General features: G+C 45.0%; 1 protein-coding gene across 3 annotated transcripts; it reads right to left on the reverse strand.

Moving 5' to 3' along the window:
- Nucleotides 1-177: 177 nt before the first annotated feature.
- On the reverse strand, nucleotides 178-20,872 carry epn2 (epsin 2). Of its 3 annotated transcripts, none has more exons than XM_084370681.1 (10): nucleotides 20,661-20,872; nucleotides 13,165-13,929; nucleotides 12,056-12,210; nucleotides 8,486-8,598; nucleotides 7,800-7,904; nucleotides 7,191-7,329; nucleotides 6,516-6,668; nucleotides 6,182-6,211; nucleotides 4,378-4,608; nucleotides 178-3,802 (listed from the first exon to the last, which is right to left on the reverse strand). In XM_084370681.1, the coding sequence occupies exons 2-10, from the start codon at nucleotides 13,593-13,595 to the stop codon at nucleotides 3,450-3,452; spliced, it is 1,710 nt and encodes a 569-aa protein (XP_084226807.1). In that variant the 5' UTR covers nucleotides 13,596-13,929; nucleotides 20,661-20,872; the 3' UTR covers nucleotides 178-3,449. The 3 variants fall into 3 exon arrangements, with proteins under 3 accessions (XP_084226807.1, XP_084226806.1, XP_084226808.1); XM_084370680.1 differs by having other exon boundaries at nucleotides 6,119-6,211; nucleotides 20,661-20,871; XM_084370682.1 differs by lacking the exon at nucleotides 6,182-6,211.
- Between the last annotated feature and the right edge of the window lie 302 nt (nucleotides 20,873-21,174).

Here is a 21,174-nt window from a genome sequence, read left to right on the forward strand (position 1 = left end):
CACATTTAAGCAGTTTGATATTTAACAGTAAATTTTTTCCTGTTTGACAATTTTTTTACTTTTTTAAATAAATATAGATTATATCTTTAAATTGTGTAATGTCTCATAATGAAAATGGCAGCTTCCAACTCATGTGGTTCAAAAGATAAAAAACACATGAAGACGCAGACACTTGAGTTACAGAGCTGAAGTGATACACATTTTATTTTGAACCAATGCAGCTACAGTTGTCCTCATCCAACAGGGTGCGGCCTGCTGCGTTCATTTGTTTGTTTAGATGCCGTTAAAATACCACGGTGACTTTTCCTACAAAAACCCATTACACAGAATAATAAGGTATACAGAGGAACAGTATGTTACAATAGTACAAATGATAAATTATATTATACAGTTATAATGCCAACAGGTTGAGCACGTATCCAATAAAAAAAAGCAGCCTGCTCCCAGTACTATGAGAAGGGTAAATAGACAGACATGGAAAAAAAGATTAAAGGAGGCTGTTTATGCATATAAAGACAGACAGTCCACAAGGTCAGTTAGTCCTCTTGATAAAAGCATAATGAATACATAGTAACACGCAGAGGAGCTCGCTACACACAGGCCACATTTTCACTGCACCATAGCCACGACTGTGAAACTGCTGCCAGGGATCAAGAAAAAGTGTTTGACTGCAGTGTCATCTGACTGTTTGGGGAGTGCTCAATTTGTTCAAGACGGTAAAGGTTGTTTTGTTTTTTCAATGCATCGATAAATAAAAGAACCTTTTCCACAAATCGCTGGAGTGAAGTTAAAAGGTCAGGCCGCAGTGAAATCAAGGCCAGTGAGAAAGTGACATGTCTTCGCTAGAATATCATAGTAGCATCTCAATAAACAGGACTTCATTTGCAAATCTAACTTTGCAAAACACATCAAGCGTTAAGTCTTCTCATCTTTTTTTTTGTTTTTTACTTTTTTCCCAACTTTCCAATTTTTGCATATATTTAGTTTAGATTAAAAATGTTTTGCTGGTCTCTGCAAGTCAGTGTCACATCCATTCATTCAGGACCCCAAGCATAAAAATCATCACCACCCTCAGCATCATCATTATCAAAATCATACACACGGTTGGAGCTGCCCCTCCTTTTGCCTGAGAGAAATGAAGGTCTGCGTTTAGTGGAAATAATCGAGGGGGTCCTGCGGCATAGCTATCATACCACGGCAGACCAGGAGAGGGCGCCAACTCACACCATAAGGGAAAAAAAGAAAAAAAAAGAAAGACATCCTCTCCACAGTAATAACATTGGCAGTGATGAACAGAACTTTAAAAAGGGATTACAGTGACCTAAAGAGAAGAAGGGTCTACTCACCCACCGTCTGCTGTCTGAGACGCTCAGCTTGCTGTCAGTAAATGTGCCGATATTCAGCCAACAGTAACACTTTCTTACACAAACTTATGCACATATAGCTCTGAAATATTAAAAAAAATATATAATAATGGAGTCTCTGATATCGTGAGCATCCATGAACTGAAAAAAAAAAAAAATGTCAGTGAAGTGTGACCCTACCGTTCAAACTACTCAAAGTACGACATCCTCAGAAATCACAGTCGCTATGACTTTGGTAACAGTTGTGCTTCTAAGAGAAGAGAATTACATAGCCTACCCATAGGGTGAAAAAAAACAAAACAACTAAAATGACAGGAAATGGACAAATGAGAGAATGAAGGTGAATACATGCTAGTACACAGCTCCAAAACTCCAAAAGGCTATCTAACGAGAAAAGAAACAACAACAAAAGAAAACAACAAAATTAGCAACTGCTTGTTTACATGACATGTCTCACTGTTGTTTGCTGCGGGATTCCCTGTGCTATTAATAGGCCGATCCTTGAACAACCCCCCTGTGTGAGAGTGTGTGTGTGTGTGTCAGAGTGTGTGTGTCCACCAGGTAATGTTCTTGTAGCTGGATTAGCCACAGCAAATCCAACCGGAGGTTAACTCTCTTGACGCTGCTGAGTGGCTGACATGCTCTTTAAACCCAGAGCTCTGTTGCAAAACCTGTCGCCATAGTAACATTTGATATATGGTTGCACACACGACACATGTCCGCAAACACACACACACACACACACACACACACACACTTAAAGCTGCAGATGTCTACATTATCCCCCTGTTCTGACTTCAGAAACTAACTTAAGTAATTTCTCAGTCACTTCCAATTTACTGAGAAATTTAAAAAACTCATTAAAGTACACTTGGAAGCTAAACCTATCTCTCATGCAAACAGCGCACACACGCACGCACACACACACACAACCCACCCTCTTCCCTTTGACCCTAGAAACTAAAAAGAAAGAAAAAAAAAATTGTCCCATGATGCCTCAACTGCATCCATATGTTCAGATAGCAAAATACTGATGCCATCACAGTTCATGTCTTTTTCTCTAAACACACACTGGCGGGACAAATACATCGACATGTGGCTGTTAGTATCCGAGCGTTAACAGTACACCTGCGCATGAGCACACACAAACAAAAATAGCATTTACGTGTCATTTCAACCCCTGTGACAAAGGGGCTCATCTCCTTTGATGAGTGTTCATTGTTCATCCCGTGACCCCTCGAGGTCAAAGTTCATGCGGAGGGTCGGGAAAAGGTCCGAGTTGACAGGAAGTGACCAAACGAAGAGTTGTGACTGAGTGGTACCGAGAGTGTTTAGCGGTCAGCCTCCTTCCCTTAGCTAAGGTGTAACGGTGAGCCCAACAGTCGCGGAAAAGAAAAAACAAAAAGAGAGAGAGAGAAATAAAAATTGTGCAAAATCCCTGCTTAGTAACACACACATACACACACAAGAGTATAAACACATCTGTCCATCTCTCATCCGTAACTCCAGTGTGTGTAAGTAAAACCCACTGGAATAGACACAGTGTAAAAGTACTGAGATGTGCGCTCACGCTCACACACACGCCAGCTGACAGGGCTTATAAAAGATTAGCTCTAGTGAAGAGATAAAGATCCTGGCGTTAGTACTCCCCTGTCACTCCACCACAAAAGAAGAAAGGAGCAATCCTAAGGGAAGAAGTAAGGGAGAGGAGGCAAGTGAATGAGGAGGACGGGAGTCCTGTCCTGCCTCTGTGGGAAAACTGTAAACACCACTGCTACTCTGTAAGTCTGTAGAAAGATGCAAACTCTTTGTGGTCATCATCGTCAGATCAGTATGGAACACACAGGACTAGGCAGCTTGTAGCACTGAGAGAAAGAGACAGAGGAGGAAGGAGTAAAAGGAGTGTGTTAAGGTAGGAGGAGGCCGGGCTGGGACTACGACCTGGCTTCGAGTTGGTTATAAAGGGATAAATGGGATAAGACATCTCCTTGTTCATTTTGAAGCTTCTTAAGGAGCCAAAGTGGAGGAGAGCAAAGAAAGAGAGAAAGGAGGGGTTACTCTGGGTCAAGTCATCCCCCCTCCCCCTCACAAAAGGAACGGGTTGGTGGTTCCAGCGGGCTGCGACCCGGCCTGGGGTGGCATGCTCATCAGGGGCTGTGGCATGGACATGGAGGCCGGGATCCCTGCGTTCATCCCCGCGTTCGCCCCCACGCCTCCGACGGCGCCGACCCCCATTCCGGGCATCATGCGGCCCATGGGGGCCATCCCTGCCAGGGGGACCATGGTGATGGGCTGAGCGGGCAGGGAGGAGACGGCCATGGGCTCCGGCATGGTGCCGAAGCCAGCGGGCATGGGGCTGATCCGCATCTGGTTGAGGGTGGGGGGCGCTGGCTGGCTCACTTGGAAAGGGTTGGCGTGGGCTGCTGGAGCAGAGCCACCTGATTAAAGACAGGTGAAGGGGCAAAGGGAGAGAGGAAATGTTACGCGACTGTTGCGATTAGGGCTGCAACTAATGATCATTTGCTTTAACGATTAATATGCCTAATATTTTCACAATTAATCCTTTAGTCTCTAAAATGTTCATCACAAGAGCAGCAGATCCTTCCATTTGAGAAGCTGGAACCATTTTTTTCTTGAAAAGTGACCTTCATTTAGTTACCTAAACCTATTGTTTCCACACTATACTACTACTGCTAAAATGAGTTAGGTGTGATTCATCTCTCTGTCCTGACAGTGTACAGTTAGCATAGACAGGGCATGGTCAATGATTCAACATGTGCAGATGGGTGTGTCTGCCTGTGTGTGTTCAGGCCTGCACGTGTGTGTCCATGTCTCTTGGCTTACTCACTACACTTCCTGGCAAAGCCAAGTCTTGTTATCTAATCAGTACAAATAGCCAGTATGTTTACCTGCTTAAAGAAAGCCCGTCTCTGCATTTAGATGGGAAAACTACAACGAACATATCTAAAATGCGACATGACATAAAATCTATTTAAAAAAAGTGTCTCCCTACCTGTTGAAGAAGCTAAGAACGGGTTGACGACTGGCGCAGGCTGGGCTGGCTTGGTCACCAGAGAGTCCAGATTGACCAGGGCAGCGTTGGGACCCAGGAAGGACTCCGGAGTCTTTCTGGTTGGGTTCACTGAGGTGGACATGGAAGAAGGCAGGGGGTCGAAGAGATCCAGGCTGCCGCTGCTAGCCAGACTGGCTTGGGAGGGGATAGAGGATGCTACGCCCCCATCACCTTGGGGACAAAGAGCAGTTGTATTTCACTCACTGTTAATTAACTCCTCTTTGAGGGAACAATAACATGAAAAAAACACTGAGACATGCTGAATAGAGGAGGCAATATTTCTTATCTAGTCTTGAACTGTAGAGGTCGTTAAAACTAAGTGCACTCATCATCAATTAAAAATAAAGCAACATAAACTCCCCAGTTTATGATAATATGCTAAATTTATGCTGTGTCACCCACCCCCTAGTACACCCAAACACAGCACCAAACTCGACGTGAGCACCCGCATTCACATTTACCGGGAAATAAAATGGAGCCGATGCAATAAAATAATCAGAAGATGCTTTTATGAGAGGACATCAGAGGCAGACAGCCTGGCTAACCCAGACAGCAGTGGAGACCTTCATTAATGCACTCACACACGGACGTGCACAAACCCAGCATGCCAGCCACCACACAAACACACACAAACACACACACACACACACACACACAGACAAGGAAATGCAAAAGACGGAAATTCTCTCGCGGAGCCAAACAAAAGGGCTCATGATAACATCAGACATTTATTGTATTAACACCCCCAGAACGGCTGACTCAAACAGCATCATTTCTACAAGTCATCCTATAGGGGGCTGCTTTATTACGGTCGCTGAATTTTGTGTATTGTGCACACCGTGTGCTGATAAGGTGGCTTTGTTTCAACAGACTTTTCCTTTTCTGGGAACTTTGTATGCCTGCGTTTGTTCCTTCTCACCTTGTCCTTGACTGTATCACAAGTGTTTGTGTTGAGGAAATGTCAGACACCAATGTCACCCTCCCACACCCAGAGACTGCCAAACCACATGGGGAAAAACACTCGAGACCTGTGCCAAGCTGTTCACTGAAACCCTCTCACATACCAACCTGAATGGAGTTGTTAAAGGTGCACTATAGAGTTTCGGGGGAAGAAATTTTAATCACAAGAGAACGATCTTCATTAACTGCTTTGTTATGCTTTTTCACCTCATTAATATTGTAAATATTAAAATTCTGTGTTTGAATGTCTGTTTGAATTCTCTAATACTACATAGTGCCCCTTTAACGTTTTTAATTATACCTTTTGGGACATTTGTTGTTCGTTCAGATGCATGAAATGATTCAAAAAGGATGGTGGCAGATCTAAAAGGGATTTCATGAACAGGATGGCCCCGGTCTAACAATGTATTTAGCCATAAACACATAAAAGCTGCATCAGATTACACCACACTGATATGGGACCAGACCAGAGCAAGCAGCTATTTCTCCACCGTTTGATCTGATTGCTGTTTTTTAATCGCATCTGCAATGGAAAAATCACCAGCTGTTTAAAAAAACATAATCCTGGTGGTTCTGTCTTTGCTCAGGTCTGGTGATATTTACATACAGAGACAAGACATGTGCGTGTCTGTGCCCCGCAGACGGGCATCATTTCAGACACTGAGAGGAAAAAACAACACAGACTCCGTGTCAATAGAAAGACGAAGACATGGGTGAGTACCAGTGGGGACAGAGGAGGAAGAGCGCAGGCTGTCAAACTCTGAGAAGTCCTCTTTGGACGTACCGTTGGATGCATTGAACAGGTCAAAGCTACCTGGAAGGGGATAACGCAGACACACACACACAAATACAGACGACAATCACATTAACATACAGCACACACACACACACACACACACAGGTAGACAGATGGAAACAGACAACACAAGTATGAATGAGTATGGATATTTTGGTAAACTAACAAACAAAAATGAACAAAAAAAGGCAAGTGAAAGCATGCAGATGTGCCCCTTCTGACACAGCTGTTGAGTCTTTAAGACACTAGCCAGCCATTGATGAGATATCGTTTTCATTTCTCGAAATAGAGAGAGCTCAAGCTAATTTTCCCTGATGGTCACCTGCGTTGGAGGTCTTAGGACGGGCAGCTGCAGAGCTCCAGGGATCAGAGGCGGGAGTGGAGTTGGATGCCCAGGGATCACTGCTCTTCATGGGTGGGACAGAAGGAGGAGGGCCCCATGGGTCCACTGGGGCTGCTGGCTTAGGGGCAGACCCTGGGGGGGAGAGGGGGAGAGGATCAGCGTTGGGAAGGACAGGAGGGGTTGGGTGAAGCAAGCATAATGTAAAGCCAATTTGGAAAAGAAGAAGAGGAGGGGCAAAGGAAGAGAGCAGGAAAAAGGAGAAAATGATAGCAGGCTAAAACTACTGCTCATCTGTCCCCCTTCGACATTTACATATCTGACTCCCCACGGCCTCCTTCCCTGCCGCCCCCCCCCCCATCCCTCCACACTCCTTTCCTTCATGATATCTTCCTCTAACATCCTCCCCCCTCCCCTTCTCTTCTCCCTGTGCAGTAATGCTGCTGAGCCAGTGGAGCAGCATTCCTATTTAACAAAGAGTCACAGTCCTGCGAGCTGCAGGTGGAGAGCCGAGACGACACACACACACACACACATACAGAAACAGAAAAGTGACCCTGTACACAAATACTTCATTCTGTCATCGATGACAGTCAGCGTGTAGATATCATCCAATTTGTCCCGTGAATATCGTGTACATTCTGGATTTGTGTATACCATAAGGCTGCCAGGGGTCTTCTGACGCAGCGGCTGCTCCGGCGGCTGCTCCGGCGGCTGCCCCGGCCCCTGCGCCCCAGGGGTCAGCACTGGCACCAGGCTCTGGGACATCCATCAGATCCATCAATGACGACTGTGGCTGGAAAGAGACAGAGAAAGTGGGTCAGAAAGACCAAAGGACAGGAAAAAGGAGAAGGAAGGGTGCAGACAAAAGAGGAAAAGGGAAGAATGTGACGAGTAAAGATTGAGAGGAAATAGATGAGGAGGAAAATGTAATGGACCATCTGTTGGTCAGCCATTATCCTCTACAGCACAAATTCTGTTCAAACACAGACGGTGGTCACGCCAGTTTGTGCTTTGATTTCAAAAAATGAACCAGTCACTTCAGCTCTGTGTGCCCTCAGACTCCAGTCGTCCAGCTACTCAGGCAGAATAATGAAGAGTAACCGAGGCAGTCTGCTGCCAGTTAGTGGTTTCATTACTGCTTCTGAAGCAGCAGACAGAGTGGGGCAGAAAGAGAGGATGGGGAGAGCTGAGACTATTTCAGGAGCCGGTCATGATAACAGAATAAGTGAGTCACTCTGGTCCCGGTGTTTGTGCTTATTTTACCTCTTTCTTCTTCTTCGGCAGCTTTACCGATTCTGGACCTCCTTTCTTACTCTCCTCTAAAGCCATCTGTAGCCTCAGGTCGTCCCCTCTGCGTATGCGCTCCTCCTTAACACACAGCCAGAGCACAGTTAGTATAAGCAGCACGTGCAAATTAAAAAGAAATTCTTAAATTTCCCTTTTTCAGCTCATACAACAATAGCACATGAGGATAACGGAGCATTGTGTCACACAATGAGGTTTTCAGATTCTGATTCAGTTGCTGATCGCCTCATGTTCAGCTCAAGACAACTATACGTGCAAAAGCTTTTGGCTTATAGACGCACAACATTTGCGGTAAGTGGCAGTAATCAGATTTCAGAAATGTTCATGTAAGTGGGCGAACTTAATTGGCTGACTGTTGTCACCTATTGGAAAAAATAACAGGGTTTCAGGAGGTTTTTAACTATGTATATTTGTAGCGCGATGATCATAAAAGTACTGACGTGCAGAGGAGTGAAATAAAACGTGATTACTCATAGCTTCCTGTAAAGTCATCTTTTGAAATATAATAAGCCGCTGTCCACAGATGTAATGTGAACCATCTGCGAATTTCAAAGTACAGGAACGCAGTATAAACAAATAATGACAAGTGAACGTGGAGTCATCCTCTACCATCTCAGCCCGTGTCTCTGTGTTGGTGTGCGTACCTGCTCTGCAGCCTCTCTGCTCATGGCCAGAGCCAGTTGCAGCTGCAACTCCTCCTCTCCGCTTGTCTGAGGTCGGGCCTGCTCCAGTTCTGAACCAGCGTTGGGAGACGTGGCTAACAAGACACATTCGGAACGGATGTTATTATCACTGCCACATGGGACTTCATCACATACTGCTTGTAACATAAATATACTGAAAACCAGTGTCGACGGCTATGGAAATTATCTGTGTTAATCCTCCAAAACTAACCATTACCAATATGTAATAATTACAATCATACACTTACATATGACACAGTGTGAATCAAAAAGCAAATGTATAGAAAATACAGTGTGTGTGTGTGAGAGAGTGTGTGTGTGTGTGAGATTAGAGGTTTCTCCAGTGAGCCTGTAAGGGACGACGGGTCCATTCAGTTCATTGGATTAGATCGGGCCATGTGGCAGCAAAGAAAACACACAAGGCACTGCACGTGGCCAACGCACACACAGGCCAGGAGAAAGACGTCACCGTGCCAAAAACACTCATTAAAGGTAGCCTAGAGTGTATTCTTTTTCTCAAAGGGTGACTACGAGTCTTTCCGTTGGAAGTCATGACAAGACACAGTGACGTCACAGTGCCTCATCATTTCTCAGCAGTCCAGCTTAGCGCATGTGTGAGAGTTGTGGGTGTTCAAAGGTGTGTGTGCACTAAACTTGTGCGTTCATTGCTTTCAGTTAAAAGTTTAATGTTCTGGTGGGATTTTGGGCGAAGCTCAGACACGTCGTCTCAGATTTCGTGTTGTTCTCAAACATCGCCTCTTTCCTTCTGGCTGACTTTTTCCACATCCCTGCTCCTGACGAGTCAAGACATGCTTTGCTGCTGAAGTGGCCACTCCCCAACACACACACACACACACACACACACACACACACCTCATCACATCATGACGATCTTGTATCTAATGTTACATTATTTTGACGGCTCTTCTGTATGTAAACCATTTGATGTCTTTAGGGTAAATCTGCATATCAAATGTTTCCATTGACATTAAGCCCATTATGTGTTGATTAGGCAGCAGCATTACAGCTGAATGTTTTTACGATCCATAAAAACGACAACATACATATTCACAATCATTAATTCACTGTATCTGCTTGCAACCCTCCAACCTCAGATCTGGCTCCTTGCTCTCTTCATAGCTCATTTCCTGCCTTGTTTGCGCCTTGTCATACCCATGTATCCTAGATCTGATTCCAGCCCGTGTTTCTCTAGGGAAAATGACCAGAAGTACCAGGGGTAAAGGTGTGTTTGGTTAGCTGGTGGGACTTGAGCCATGGCCTCAACATCAGCGACATGTCTGCCTTAAATAGACAGTGAGCACACTGGAACCACACAGAGAGAATGTAACCCTGCAAAATGAGTTAGAAGTATGGCATTACATTGTTCCATCAGAAGGAGCATTTACTTTGAGCTCTCTTTAAAGTTAATCTCCCCACAAAACAACTGCAAAGCAATAGAGGGCATACGCTGAGAGACTAAACTGCCAACACAATGACACACATTACAACACTTGACAGTAGCCAGTCAGAAAGACAAATAAACAAAACTCAAAGCCAACTAAAACACACTTGTTTCTTGCCCACCACTGTGGGAATGGACCATATAAGGATAATCACAATTTCTTGCCATTCCCTGTCAGAAGCTGCTCTGCATTTAAAAGCACAGTTTTCTGGGTCATTCTTCAACTATTTGTGCCACTACAGTTTGTGTTCGCCGTTTAGTCCGGTTGTTTCACATCCTGTCAACTCCATTTTCTGTGGTGATTCATGTAATAACTGAGCAAATAAACAAAAAGCTCTCATTAAACTAAAAGTTCCTCTTAGAAAAACCTTCAAACAAAGTTAAGGCTCTGAGCCCAGCCTGCATGGAGAGAACAGAGTTTTGGAGAAAGTGAAACAGGCTGATGACCACTGGTGTCATCTGTAGCAGATTTATGTGGTGATAATCACGCACAGGGTTTCTATCCCGGGGTGTCAACCACTAACTATCCCCACATTTGCAGACACTCTGTCTCTTGTCGTTCTAGATAAAAAGAAATGAAGCGGCTGTTAAAGACCTGGCAAGTGAAGGCAGTTCCTTAAAATGTACTTTCTAGATTCTCAAAACATTTTTTTTTATCTCTGTTTATTAGTGTAAACCTGTGAAAATGTACAGCTCGAGTGTTGCAACGACTGGCTCGAGCTTGACTGAGCACTGGCCAGGAAGATGAGAAACAACCGAAGACAGTGAATGAACGATCACCAACTGAAATAAATGTCCTGTATTAAAAAAAAGACACAGGTGTACGTTGAATGCAGTATGCTGACGGAGGGGGAAAAACGTGGCACGCAAAAACACAACTGCATTCAGTGCCTTAGATCAAGTGAATTTCAGACCTTTCCACCTACTTTTTCGTACCAGGCGGCAGTATGCTAGCTTAAGACAGTCACACAAGCGTGGCCGTTCATTCACACCCTGTCTGCTCAACAATACTCGGAAAGTTTGACTGGAATGCCAAAAATTCCCACCTTGCAACGCCCACGGCCACCGCCCAGCCTCCCTCCCATTGGCCGGTGTCTCCTTCAGTTTTCTCAACTGATGACTCAGCTCCTGGAGCTTCCGCTTCGAACACGCACGCACTCAGAACATAACGTACATACAGGAATGTGGACCGCAAAGTAAGAGATGGGCATATGGCTCAATGTATGCTCCAAAATCAACGCAGGCAACAGACACACATGCAGCCTTCCTGCTGTGTACAAAGGACTAGTGGGGGATAGAGGATGAAAGGGAAAGAGGCCAAGGTTCATTCTTTCATTTCAGCATCTCCATTCTTCCCCTCTGTCCCTCTCTGCCTTACCCCATTTCCTGACTTGGATTTTCATTTCTTCTCAACTCTTTCAATCCATTTCAACACTGCCCTTAGCCTGTCAGGTATCAAATAGCTTATTCTCTTTGAACAAGTAGGAAATAAGCCCAACAAGTGTCACTACACTACCCATTTTACTAGCACAAATATGATATACTGTGCAGACTCCGTTAACACAAACATTTCTTGTCTAGTCGATCTTCTATATTGAATGTTATCCATGTCTGGTTTCTATTCACTTCTATCTTTCCATCACATATCTCCATCCATGCCATCGTCGTCTATCCACGTCTCTCTTGCTGCACTCTCTCACTGTGTCTCTGGAGGAGTGAGTGTATCACTGAAAAGAGGAGCAGATTCCTCTGTCATGTGGATGATAGAGGCTGGGGGGTGAACTCTGCTTCCTCTTCTGTGTGTGTGTGTGTGTGTGTGTGTGTGTGTGTGTGTGTGTGTGTGTGTGCTGAGGAATGCAGTCCTACTGTGGGACTGCAAGCCAGACACAGAGCAGGGGGAGGGGAATGTTTCAGGATGTAGGCCAAAGTTACACCAACTGGAACACAATACAGTTTAATGGAATATTCTGTAATATGTGCGAGTCACCTTAACTTAAGGAGTGAGCCTTGCAGGTGTGTGTGCATGTGTGTGTGTGTGTGCCGTGTAGTAATCATAAGCTAATACTCACAGCCGTGGTAGGAGGCAGGTGAGCCCTCTGATCTGCCGTACTCTTCGCTGTAGGAAGTGGAGAGGTTGGGCTGAGATGAGCCTCGGCCAAAGCCCATCTGACTGCTTCCTGTGGACACCTGGGCCATACGCTCTTTGGTCTTCAAAGCTTGAGACCTTGTCAGACAAAAAGACAAAACGGCATACGGTCAATCATCTTACGGCAATTTGTTCTTTGGAGACATAGTAAAAAGTGAGTTGGAGTCTATGACCAAAACCAACAGATGGTTTCAGTTCTAAAATACCACAGCAAAATCAATTAAAGAGATACACGATGCCCTCATCTTTTCTGATCTTAATTTATCTGAAGGATGGATGAACAAATAAACATACATAAGAGTAGAAGATAATACTGTACTTACTTACTTAAAAATAAGTCATTCAGACAGTTCCTGTACGTACTAGTGTTTGCTGAAGAACATTCAACTGATTTAAAAAAACAACTCTGCAGCCATTTTTCAAGCACAGTAACTTTACTCGTATCACATAACGGCAGGAGCGATTTGGAGTAGTATGACTTCCTGTGGACCAACAGGTGCAGAAACACAATGAGTACGGTCCTAAAAGTACCCCAGCTCTCACCGGGACAGGATAATAATCTAAAGGGGAAACCCAGTGTAAAACCCCATCTCTGATGTTGTAGTTGTCTTTTGTTTAAAGCGAACGGTAATGACCATCAGCGAGGTAATTATAAAAATACTGGCACATTCCCAATTAGTGTACTGGAATCAGTTGTAAAAGGTTCAGATAAGTGGTGGTCTCTTGCAGCTGTACAAACAAAAGCTGCGACAATAATTCAAAACTGTCAAAACATAAATGGTCTCAGCTGACCCCACTATTCAACCATCATCTGATGATTCAAATCACTGACTCTTAGCAGGCCCCTTTAGAGGGCAAGCACAAGTGTAAAGTCACAGTTAGGGAGTGTGTTCTATCACTGTCACATCCCCAACTTAGAAATGACAGAATAGTGTGTCAGCATTATATGTTGAACTCAAAAACCGCTGCAAATACACCAACACAAGTTGACTCCTAAAATTTGTCTTCAAATCTGATTTAGCAAACTCTCACCTCTCTCCTTTGAGGCGGTCCTCGTCTTTGAGTAGGACCACTAGCTGCTTGCTCTTCTCCCTGACGTTGATGCCCTGGTCTTTGCCGTCTCTGTCGATGTACTGGAAGTCCTTCAGAGTCTGGATGGCGAAGATGTTCTCTTTGCACTGCAGCGCCACTCGCTCCGAGCCCGTCTTGATCAGGTAGTCGAGCAGGGTGAGCGCCTTGTAGACGTGGCGCCAGTTCTTGCCGTGGTCGTTGAGCCGTTTCCAGATCATGCTCATGATCTCGCTGAAGGCCACCACGTTGTAGGTCAGGTCGGCGATCTCGGACATGAGGGAAGACGACGGGCCCCAGGGGTCGTTGGAGGTGGCCTCTCTGACTTTCTTCTCTGCGTCAGAGTAGTTGTTCACCATGTTCTTCATCTGCCGGCGGATGGTGGAGCTTGGCATGGTGGCGGAGGAGATGGGACAGACGGGAAGAAATACAATGTACACTCTCACACAGGAGAGGCTAACACAGAGGGTGTTGATGCGTGTGTGTGTGCGTGCTTCAGCTGAAGCTTGCGTTATGTGTCCGTGCACCCTTGTCCTTTCTCAAGGCACGGTGGCGGTGTGCGTATGTGTCACTCTTCTCGCTGTACAGGTGTGTGTGTGTGCCGGACGTGTATGTTTGTTTATGAGGCTTCTCCAGGCCAGTGCAGTGTTCCTGAGTCCTCCAGAACAGCGTCTGTTAAAACCATCTCCACACACACAGTGCTGGCTGCACACAAGCACACGCCATCACCTAGGACAGACAGACAAACAGCAGGTTAGTGGAAGGAAGAGAAGAATAAAAGAGAAAGACGAGAGGTGAAAAATGCTACACGGAGCTGAAACGAAAAGATCAAACACCTCCTTGTTGTAATCTGCTTCGGAGTAATTGTCTTCGTTTTAGCACTGTGACAACTAAAACTTTGTCACATAGCAACAATACCAACTTATCAAATTCCCCTTCACTACACAGTCACATTTGAGGCGTTTAATACTAAATGCAACATACCTTTCTTTAGCGGACAGCTGACATACTATGAAACATCTGGTTAAGCGATGGGTCTTATGCGAGCATCTTTATTGAAGTTGTCATTGCAATTTCCTCGGCAAACAATGAGATCGGGGAGATAAATTGTATTTATAGGAGCAGCTGTAGTGCCTTCCTTTATGAAACCAGACAAAACAAATGATTTCATACTTTCATTCTTAGATAAGCAATTTCCATGCACTTGCAGAGAGCATGCCTCTTTTATATTATACTAGGCCAGGGTGTTATGACCAAGAATTGTGTTTCCACTTCTGTAATCATACTTGAGTTTACAGTAACCTGACTCAATTACAGGGCAGTGCGTTGGAAATGAAAAATCGCACGGCAGTCAGGTCCGTCTGGTGACTGAAGATGAGAAGGAAAGAAGATACAAAAGATTCAAACGTGAGATCACTGGGAACAAATTAGAAGATCCATGTGATGAAAATACAAATTAAAAACGTGCAAACCAGTGACTCACATGATAATATAATAAATGTCCCAGTCACACTGTGAACTGTGAAATCTGTCATCTGCAACGGAGTCTACCTCAACAATGGCATAATGCGTTTATCTCGTTACTAAGAAAAATCACGACAATAGCAACGGCTCCAAAAGGTGTTGTTTGAGGAGACATTTGACGCATGGAAAAACGTCCACAGTGGCATGAATTATATATAAGCTAACCTTTCTATAAAGCTGAAGTGTCTTACACAGCTAGCACGGGAGCGTTGGACCGTGGGAAGGTGTTCGTGCTCGGGGCACACTAAAACTGGTAGCAAGTGGCACCAGCACGAGTATCAAAACTGGAGCCGAGTGAACGAGGAATGGAACCAGCCAACAGAGAGGGACAGGGACACTGGACGACAGTCTGATAATGGGGAATAGATATAATCCTGATGTGATTTACGGCGACTCCAACCAGGACTTTTAACTTGGCACATGATGTAGACACAACAGGTTCAAGCGGAGACAGGAGAGACATGTACACAAGTACACACCATCCGTTGTGTTGATACGTCAGCATGTATTTGTTTTTGTGAAGTGGGAAGTTATTCCAATTATTCCCGAGGAAATTCTTTAGACCTAGTTTTTGGTTACTGTTATGCAGATGAGATCTGAAAAAAATGTGGAGCTGCAGCTTTACTAAAATACACAGAATGCAAATGGAGTTTAGCCAGAGGGAACGGGGGCATTTCATCAGACACAAAGGCAACAGCTGATTCAAAGTTTTGCTTATTTAATTTCGGATAAATTCAGCGATCGTTCTCGACCAATTTGTAACATAATGAGCCTTTATCTACGCTCTTTCCCATGGCCTTAGTATGAGAGAGTGATGATTAGGTAAAAATGTGTTTCCACTCTTTGGTGGGTGGCAGGGGAGATAAACCATTTCCAGTCTGATTATGACTGGAGTGACTTATGACTCCTCTGTCCTGTTTCTAACAGATCAGCAGCCCAGCTACTAATCACTTCCTGACTGACACACGCGAGGATGGAAAGTGTGTGCAGACTAAAACAGCTGTGCGACCTACACATCAAAGTTCCATGTGCAAACACTAGATCAAGAAAGTCGCATTAAGTTTTAAAATACAGTTTTACTGTCAAACTAATTTTACTTGAATATAATGTTGTAATAGTTTGAGCTCAGATTTGTACAGAGGCTCGTGTACTTTCATTTCATTTCCAGAAGTTCACGATCGCACACACACACTGACTGTTAGCAAACTGCTTTAACCACTGACATGATCTATGTTTGATGTCAAATGTGAGTCAGCTACATTAGGAGAGAAAAGAACAGATAGAGTAAACATTAAGTTACTCCAATAATAAACTAGATAACAAAATTAGTGCCTTTTCAGCAACTGGCAACAAAATCCAATCAATACTGAAGACTAAATGGCTAAAATGTGACATCGGTTTATTAAAAATGTCTTTTTGTATTTTTTAAATGACAAATTGGTTGTGTTTTAATTAAATATATTTTCTCATACCAGTATTTTAATGTTTTATTTGGATATATTTGAAAAGCAAGTATCTGTAATGTGTAAAATACTATGTGATGTATCCGTGCCCACCTCTAATTGTCGGTTAAGGCATTTTTTAATGTTAATTTCTTCACGGTGATAAATAACTATTCATTAACATCCCTACTTTGTAATAAAGAGCCGCTTTTTGAGTTTGCAGAAATCTTTTCATGCCCACTGTTCCTCTGTCTGCCATCTAGGGAGACCCATGATGACTTATCCTATTCAGTAATCTGATCCCTGTGCCAAGCGTGCTTTGACATGCCTCACAAAAAAGTGCTTTCATGAACAGAGGCCTGTTAAAGGTGATCGGCCGTGTATGGAAAGTGCTGCATTAAAAACTATTTCCAAAGCAGCGAGTGGTTGTGTACATTTACGCGTGTGTGTGCGTTTGTTGCAGGGACCTTCCTGCCTAGCAATGCCATGGTAAGACAGCTGGGGGGGGAGAGAGAGGGCGAGGAAACGAGGAGGGGTGTGAGTGTATGTGCTCGGAGGGGGGTTAAGAAAACAACTTGGCACATCCCGTAAATTCACTTAACGCCAGTGAAATGTGAATCCTGTGGAGCATGCCCCCCCCCAAACGCTCCCTCGTCACCCTCCTTCTCACCCTGCATCCGCATGAATACAGCTCAGACCTAATGACACATCTGCTGCTATAATCACCTATTCACCCGTAGCAGACAGGAGGAAGAGAAGAGAGTCTGTCTTGTCCATCCAACCCCCCTCACACGTCCTCCGCACACCCCGGAACAACCCCCACCGACGGACACCGCTGGCCCGCCTTGCTTGGGCCCTTCTGTGCTTAGATCACTCGAGCCCCAAGGCCCAGAGGAGACAGCACACAAGATTTGTGTGTGTGTGTGTGTGTGTGTCTGTGTGTAGAAATACACTTTCACATGTCAATGCAGGTTCATTATGTCTGAATGACTGGGCCTGTCATTCTTGTCAAACTGCCATTATGCTTTGTCATTGCTAGAATAGGAGGATGACCATATAAATCATTTAGTCCAGGAACTTGGATGATCTCCTGCAGATCCTAATATCTGCTACCACTCTTTCAGTCTCCTCCTCTCGCTGCATGTCTGTATCTGACTGACAGGCATCAAGGTTGATGGAAACACATTCAGTCCAGCCCTTTACCCCATTTATAATTGTACTTTTATAATTCAATTAGTATTCCTACAGCTGGGTTGTCATCAGTGCTATAGAAGGCGAGGGATTCAAAGACACCTTGAGCCCGAGTATGTCATGCCACTGAATACTGTGACAAAATCCCTCTCGAACCGCAGCTACATCACAAATACCTGTCACTTAGTCGGTGTTGATTGGCAGATGCAGTCCAGAGTGCTCCTCAGTCTGAGCGTTCTCAGTCAGACAATCTTGCCGATAAGTTTACTCATCGATGCGCCAAAGCTCATTGACTCGATACAGCGCCGGACTTAAAGGAAAGTGCTTCTTGTATTTCACACCATTTTGCTTTTTTCTTAGAAACAACCCCGTTTTTCTTGCCGGTTAATGGGTGTCACGCTATCGTCAGCTAAATCAGCCAAAACTGGCAGCCCTAATAGGGCCGATGCCATCATCCGTCCTAAGTTATGGACGTGTGGTGCGGAGAAGAGGATGCTTTTAAACCTGGCACAGGGATGTATGTCGGTGGTAATGGGAGATAGTTTCCTCTGCGGGGTGAGACAGCAACGGTGGGAAACAGCAGCGGCTATAGTGGTGAGCTTATAAGACAACACTGAGGGGACACGCCGCCTCAAATTCGTAAACAACTATGTCATCATCATATCAATTCGGCAGACATCTTCACCTATTTTGGGTTTTCAATGTAATATGAGCTATGTCTATTTATTTAGCTGACTTTTCTGCCATCAAGCTGTCAAAGTCATGTAGACATTCCTGATTATTAATGCTTAGAGGTGGCCAGCACTGCAGAGTCAGCAGAAAACTGACAGTGCCCTGCAAATACACAACAGGCCACACGTGCATCTATTGTTGCTGGAAGTTGGGCCGAGTCCAAAGTCAGCCAGAGTTTTTTGAACGGCTAAAGGAAGAGAAAGAACCTCGTAAATAAGCGTCACAGCAAAAACACCGACCGCATTCCCTCGACGAGGACAACACAGCGGATGAGAAATAAGAAAAATCAAATGTATTCCTGCAGTGGAGTCCTGTTTTAAGCAAATGACACAGTGGTGAACCGACTGATGAATTTAAGAATATAACGCCCAGCACAGACGGACCTATGTCTATCTTGTGCTCTGCAAATCAACAGGTGACATTCCCCTACTGAAATATCATCACTTCCTTCGGCAGAGGTATCTACATTCTTGGACATCAAGAACCAATCTGCCGGATTATTACTGATGCTGATCTCTGTATTATTCATGGATCCCATCCACAATATAAGTGGCTACCCTTTGTATAATGTGTCTGACAATGCTATGACCTACTGATATTTGCTACAGAGATCAGCCGCCCGATATAAAGATAACGTCCATCACTAAGGAAGTGAAAACTGAATATTAATGACCAGTCCGACTCAAGAAGGCCACAAGCCAGACGTATCCTGTGTCCTGTGTGTGCATGCGCAGTGGCTGGGTGTGTCTTGGCAAAACCTAGGTAAACTGTGATTAGCATTAAGGGTTGAGAGGCAGTACACTGAGAACAGGTCTACCTTGCCAGGCCCACACAGCAAGAGTAAAGCTGATCTGGAGATAGAAGGCAAAGCTTGCGCAACCGGGCGTCTCTGTGTGTGTTTGTGTGAGTGCGTGAGCATCTTTGTGTCTGTGAAGGAGGCGACGGAGGGGGGAGTGTGCAACAGTGTGACAGCAAGTTATCCAGCAGGTTCCTTCGCCATCCATTTACTCCTTTTCCGCTCACAAACAACATACACCAGTAATTAATCCTCAAACCACTCAGCTGCTGAAGGATTAAGTTCCCGCAAGCCAAACAAACAATTGCATCAAGTCTAGCCCAAAGAAAATCAAACCACTGACACGTGCTCCTAAAGCCCTCAAGTGACTGCAGATCTATGTGAGGCATGATGAGCCGGGAGAAGGGAGGGAAAGATAGGAAGGGAAGGGAGGCCACCTTCTGATCGGCATGTCACCCCACCTATTGTCCTCCCCTGGCCTGCGAGACAAAGCCAAGTCAGGGAAGGGAGGAGGACGGTGATGATGCATCTGTCACCCACTGTGACTGACTGATCATCCTGACAATAGACAAAGCCCTGCCCCTCTCTCAGACCACGTTTATGCGGGCTCAGAGCGGCTCTGGATGAAAAGCTTACACCGGAACACACCAGCGGCTCCAACTATGCCACATTCAATAAATAAACCCCGCTACTGTCAAGTGTCTTTCAGCTAAAGATCGTGTGCCTGCCTGCTTACCAGCAGGGTTAGCCGATTGTGAGCGGAGCGAGTGCACAGACAGCGCCCACACCGACAAGAATTTCCCCCAAAATCTCAATAAGTATGTGGATGTCAAGTATTTTCGTGAAGACTCCATAAGTAGGACCAGTGATCTCAGTGATCTCTTTCATAGCATGAGGCATTGGGAGTGGATACGAAAAGAATGAAGCCGATCTTTAACAAACAATACAAAAAAAAAAATCACTGCGTTTCCTTGAACTGATGTGATTGATAGCACAGAAGCTAAAGTAGCTTAAGCTAACATTACTTTCGTGCTAGGTAAAGCGCCTCTGACACATTTGCAAACATTTGCGTTGAGTTTAAAGACCTGTTTGATTGCGAAACCGTTTGCGTAACGTCACTTTGATAGATCGGGTGGAATAACTAGCCGACTTGCTACTCAACGGTTGCCGCTAACGTTAGCAAGTTCAGGGCAAACTTGCGACAAGTAGTTGTCGTTAGCTAGCAAAATAAGCTAGCGAGCAACGTTAACTTGCTTACGTTGGTTAAGTTAGTCAATTCACCTGGTTAGAAAAGTGCTTAACCCTGATAAAGTTTGTATTATAACATGTTCTGTGCCGCTCCGTTTCGCCACCCACAATGATATGTGTGCTCCAACCGCTGACTAACGTTAATTTCTAATACGTGATCAAACTTGGCTTTGAAAAAAAGTTGGATCAAAGCTAGCAACGGTTGGGTTACATTAGCCAGCCGCAGCTCGCCTCCCAGCCGTGCTTCAGCTCACCACTCGGCATCTAAAATGCACAACAACGCTCACCACGTACTGAATTAGCAGTCGGCCGTACACCTAACGTTAGATACACAACCACTCCGGCCAGCTCCAAAGCGTATTTTCTGTGCTAAGACAACCAGCTAGCACGCTAAGCTACCTAGCAATCCTCCTAGCTAGCAGCCGAGACGGGTGCTCGTTGGAGACATCACCAGAGCGAACTGGATTACAGGACACCCTGGGAAAAACAAAACAACTCGACTGTCTTGAAAGCGGACGTTAACTTACCACATCTTTTGTGCTACGTCGGGTTACAAGTTACTGTTAGTCCGGGGACGTAAACCCATAAACACGGTTTTCCAATTCCAAGGAAAAATCGAGATACGGCACTTATTTCGGCGTTCGGGGTGCTTGTTGCGCCTCCGCCAAGCTATGTGTTGCTAATGCTAAGCCAGCTAAAGCCAGGCTACACGTATCTCCTCCTCCAGAACATGGCGGGCAGAGTGGGAGGGGAGGGGAGGGGAGAGGAGGGAAAGGGGGGGCTGGGAAGGGTGTGACCAAGGCGGCTTGGCTCGCCAGGGGCACAGAGAGCCCCTTCAGTCCCTGCTGAAATATAGTCATGTCACCCAAATGCAACGCTACACCAGTGCCATGCAGAGTCACCATCACGGTGATTCATAAGTTTTCACAAGGGCATTCACACAGAGGGCTGTGGCACCACACTGTGCACTCCAGGGCTGTGGATTGTGATGAAGATCCTGCTTAAAAACACACTTCCTGTCTTTTTAAAGCTGTTAAACAG

This window comes from Pagrus pagrus (genome assembly GCF_965226575.1).
Source record: "Pagrus pagrus genome assembly, chromosome: 13".
Lineage (NCBI taxonomy): Eukaryota > Metazoa > Chordata > Actinopteri > Spariformes > Sparidae > Pagrus > Pagrus pagrus.

Excerpts from the sequence above, each read along its gene's own strand:
- epn2 (XM_084370680.1), bottom strand. The coding sequence starts at position 13,595 with ATGCCAAGCTCCACCATCCGCCGGCAGATGAAGAACATGGTGAACAAC. Across the intron at positions 12,211-13,164 it reads GACCGCCTCAAAGGAGAGAG|GTCTCAAGCTTTGAAGACCA; the intron begins GTGAGAGTTTGC and ends TTGTCTGACAAG. Across the intron at positions 8,599-12,055 it reads ACCTGCCTCCTACCACGGCT|CCACGTCTCCCAACGCTGGT; the intron begins GTGAGTATTAGC and ends GTGTCTTGTTAG.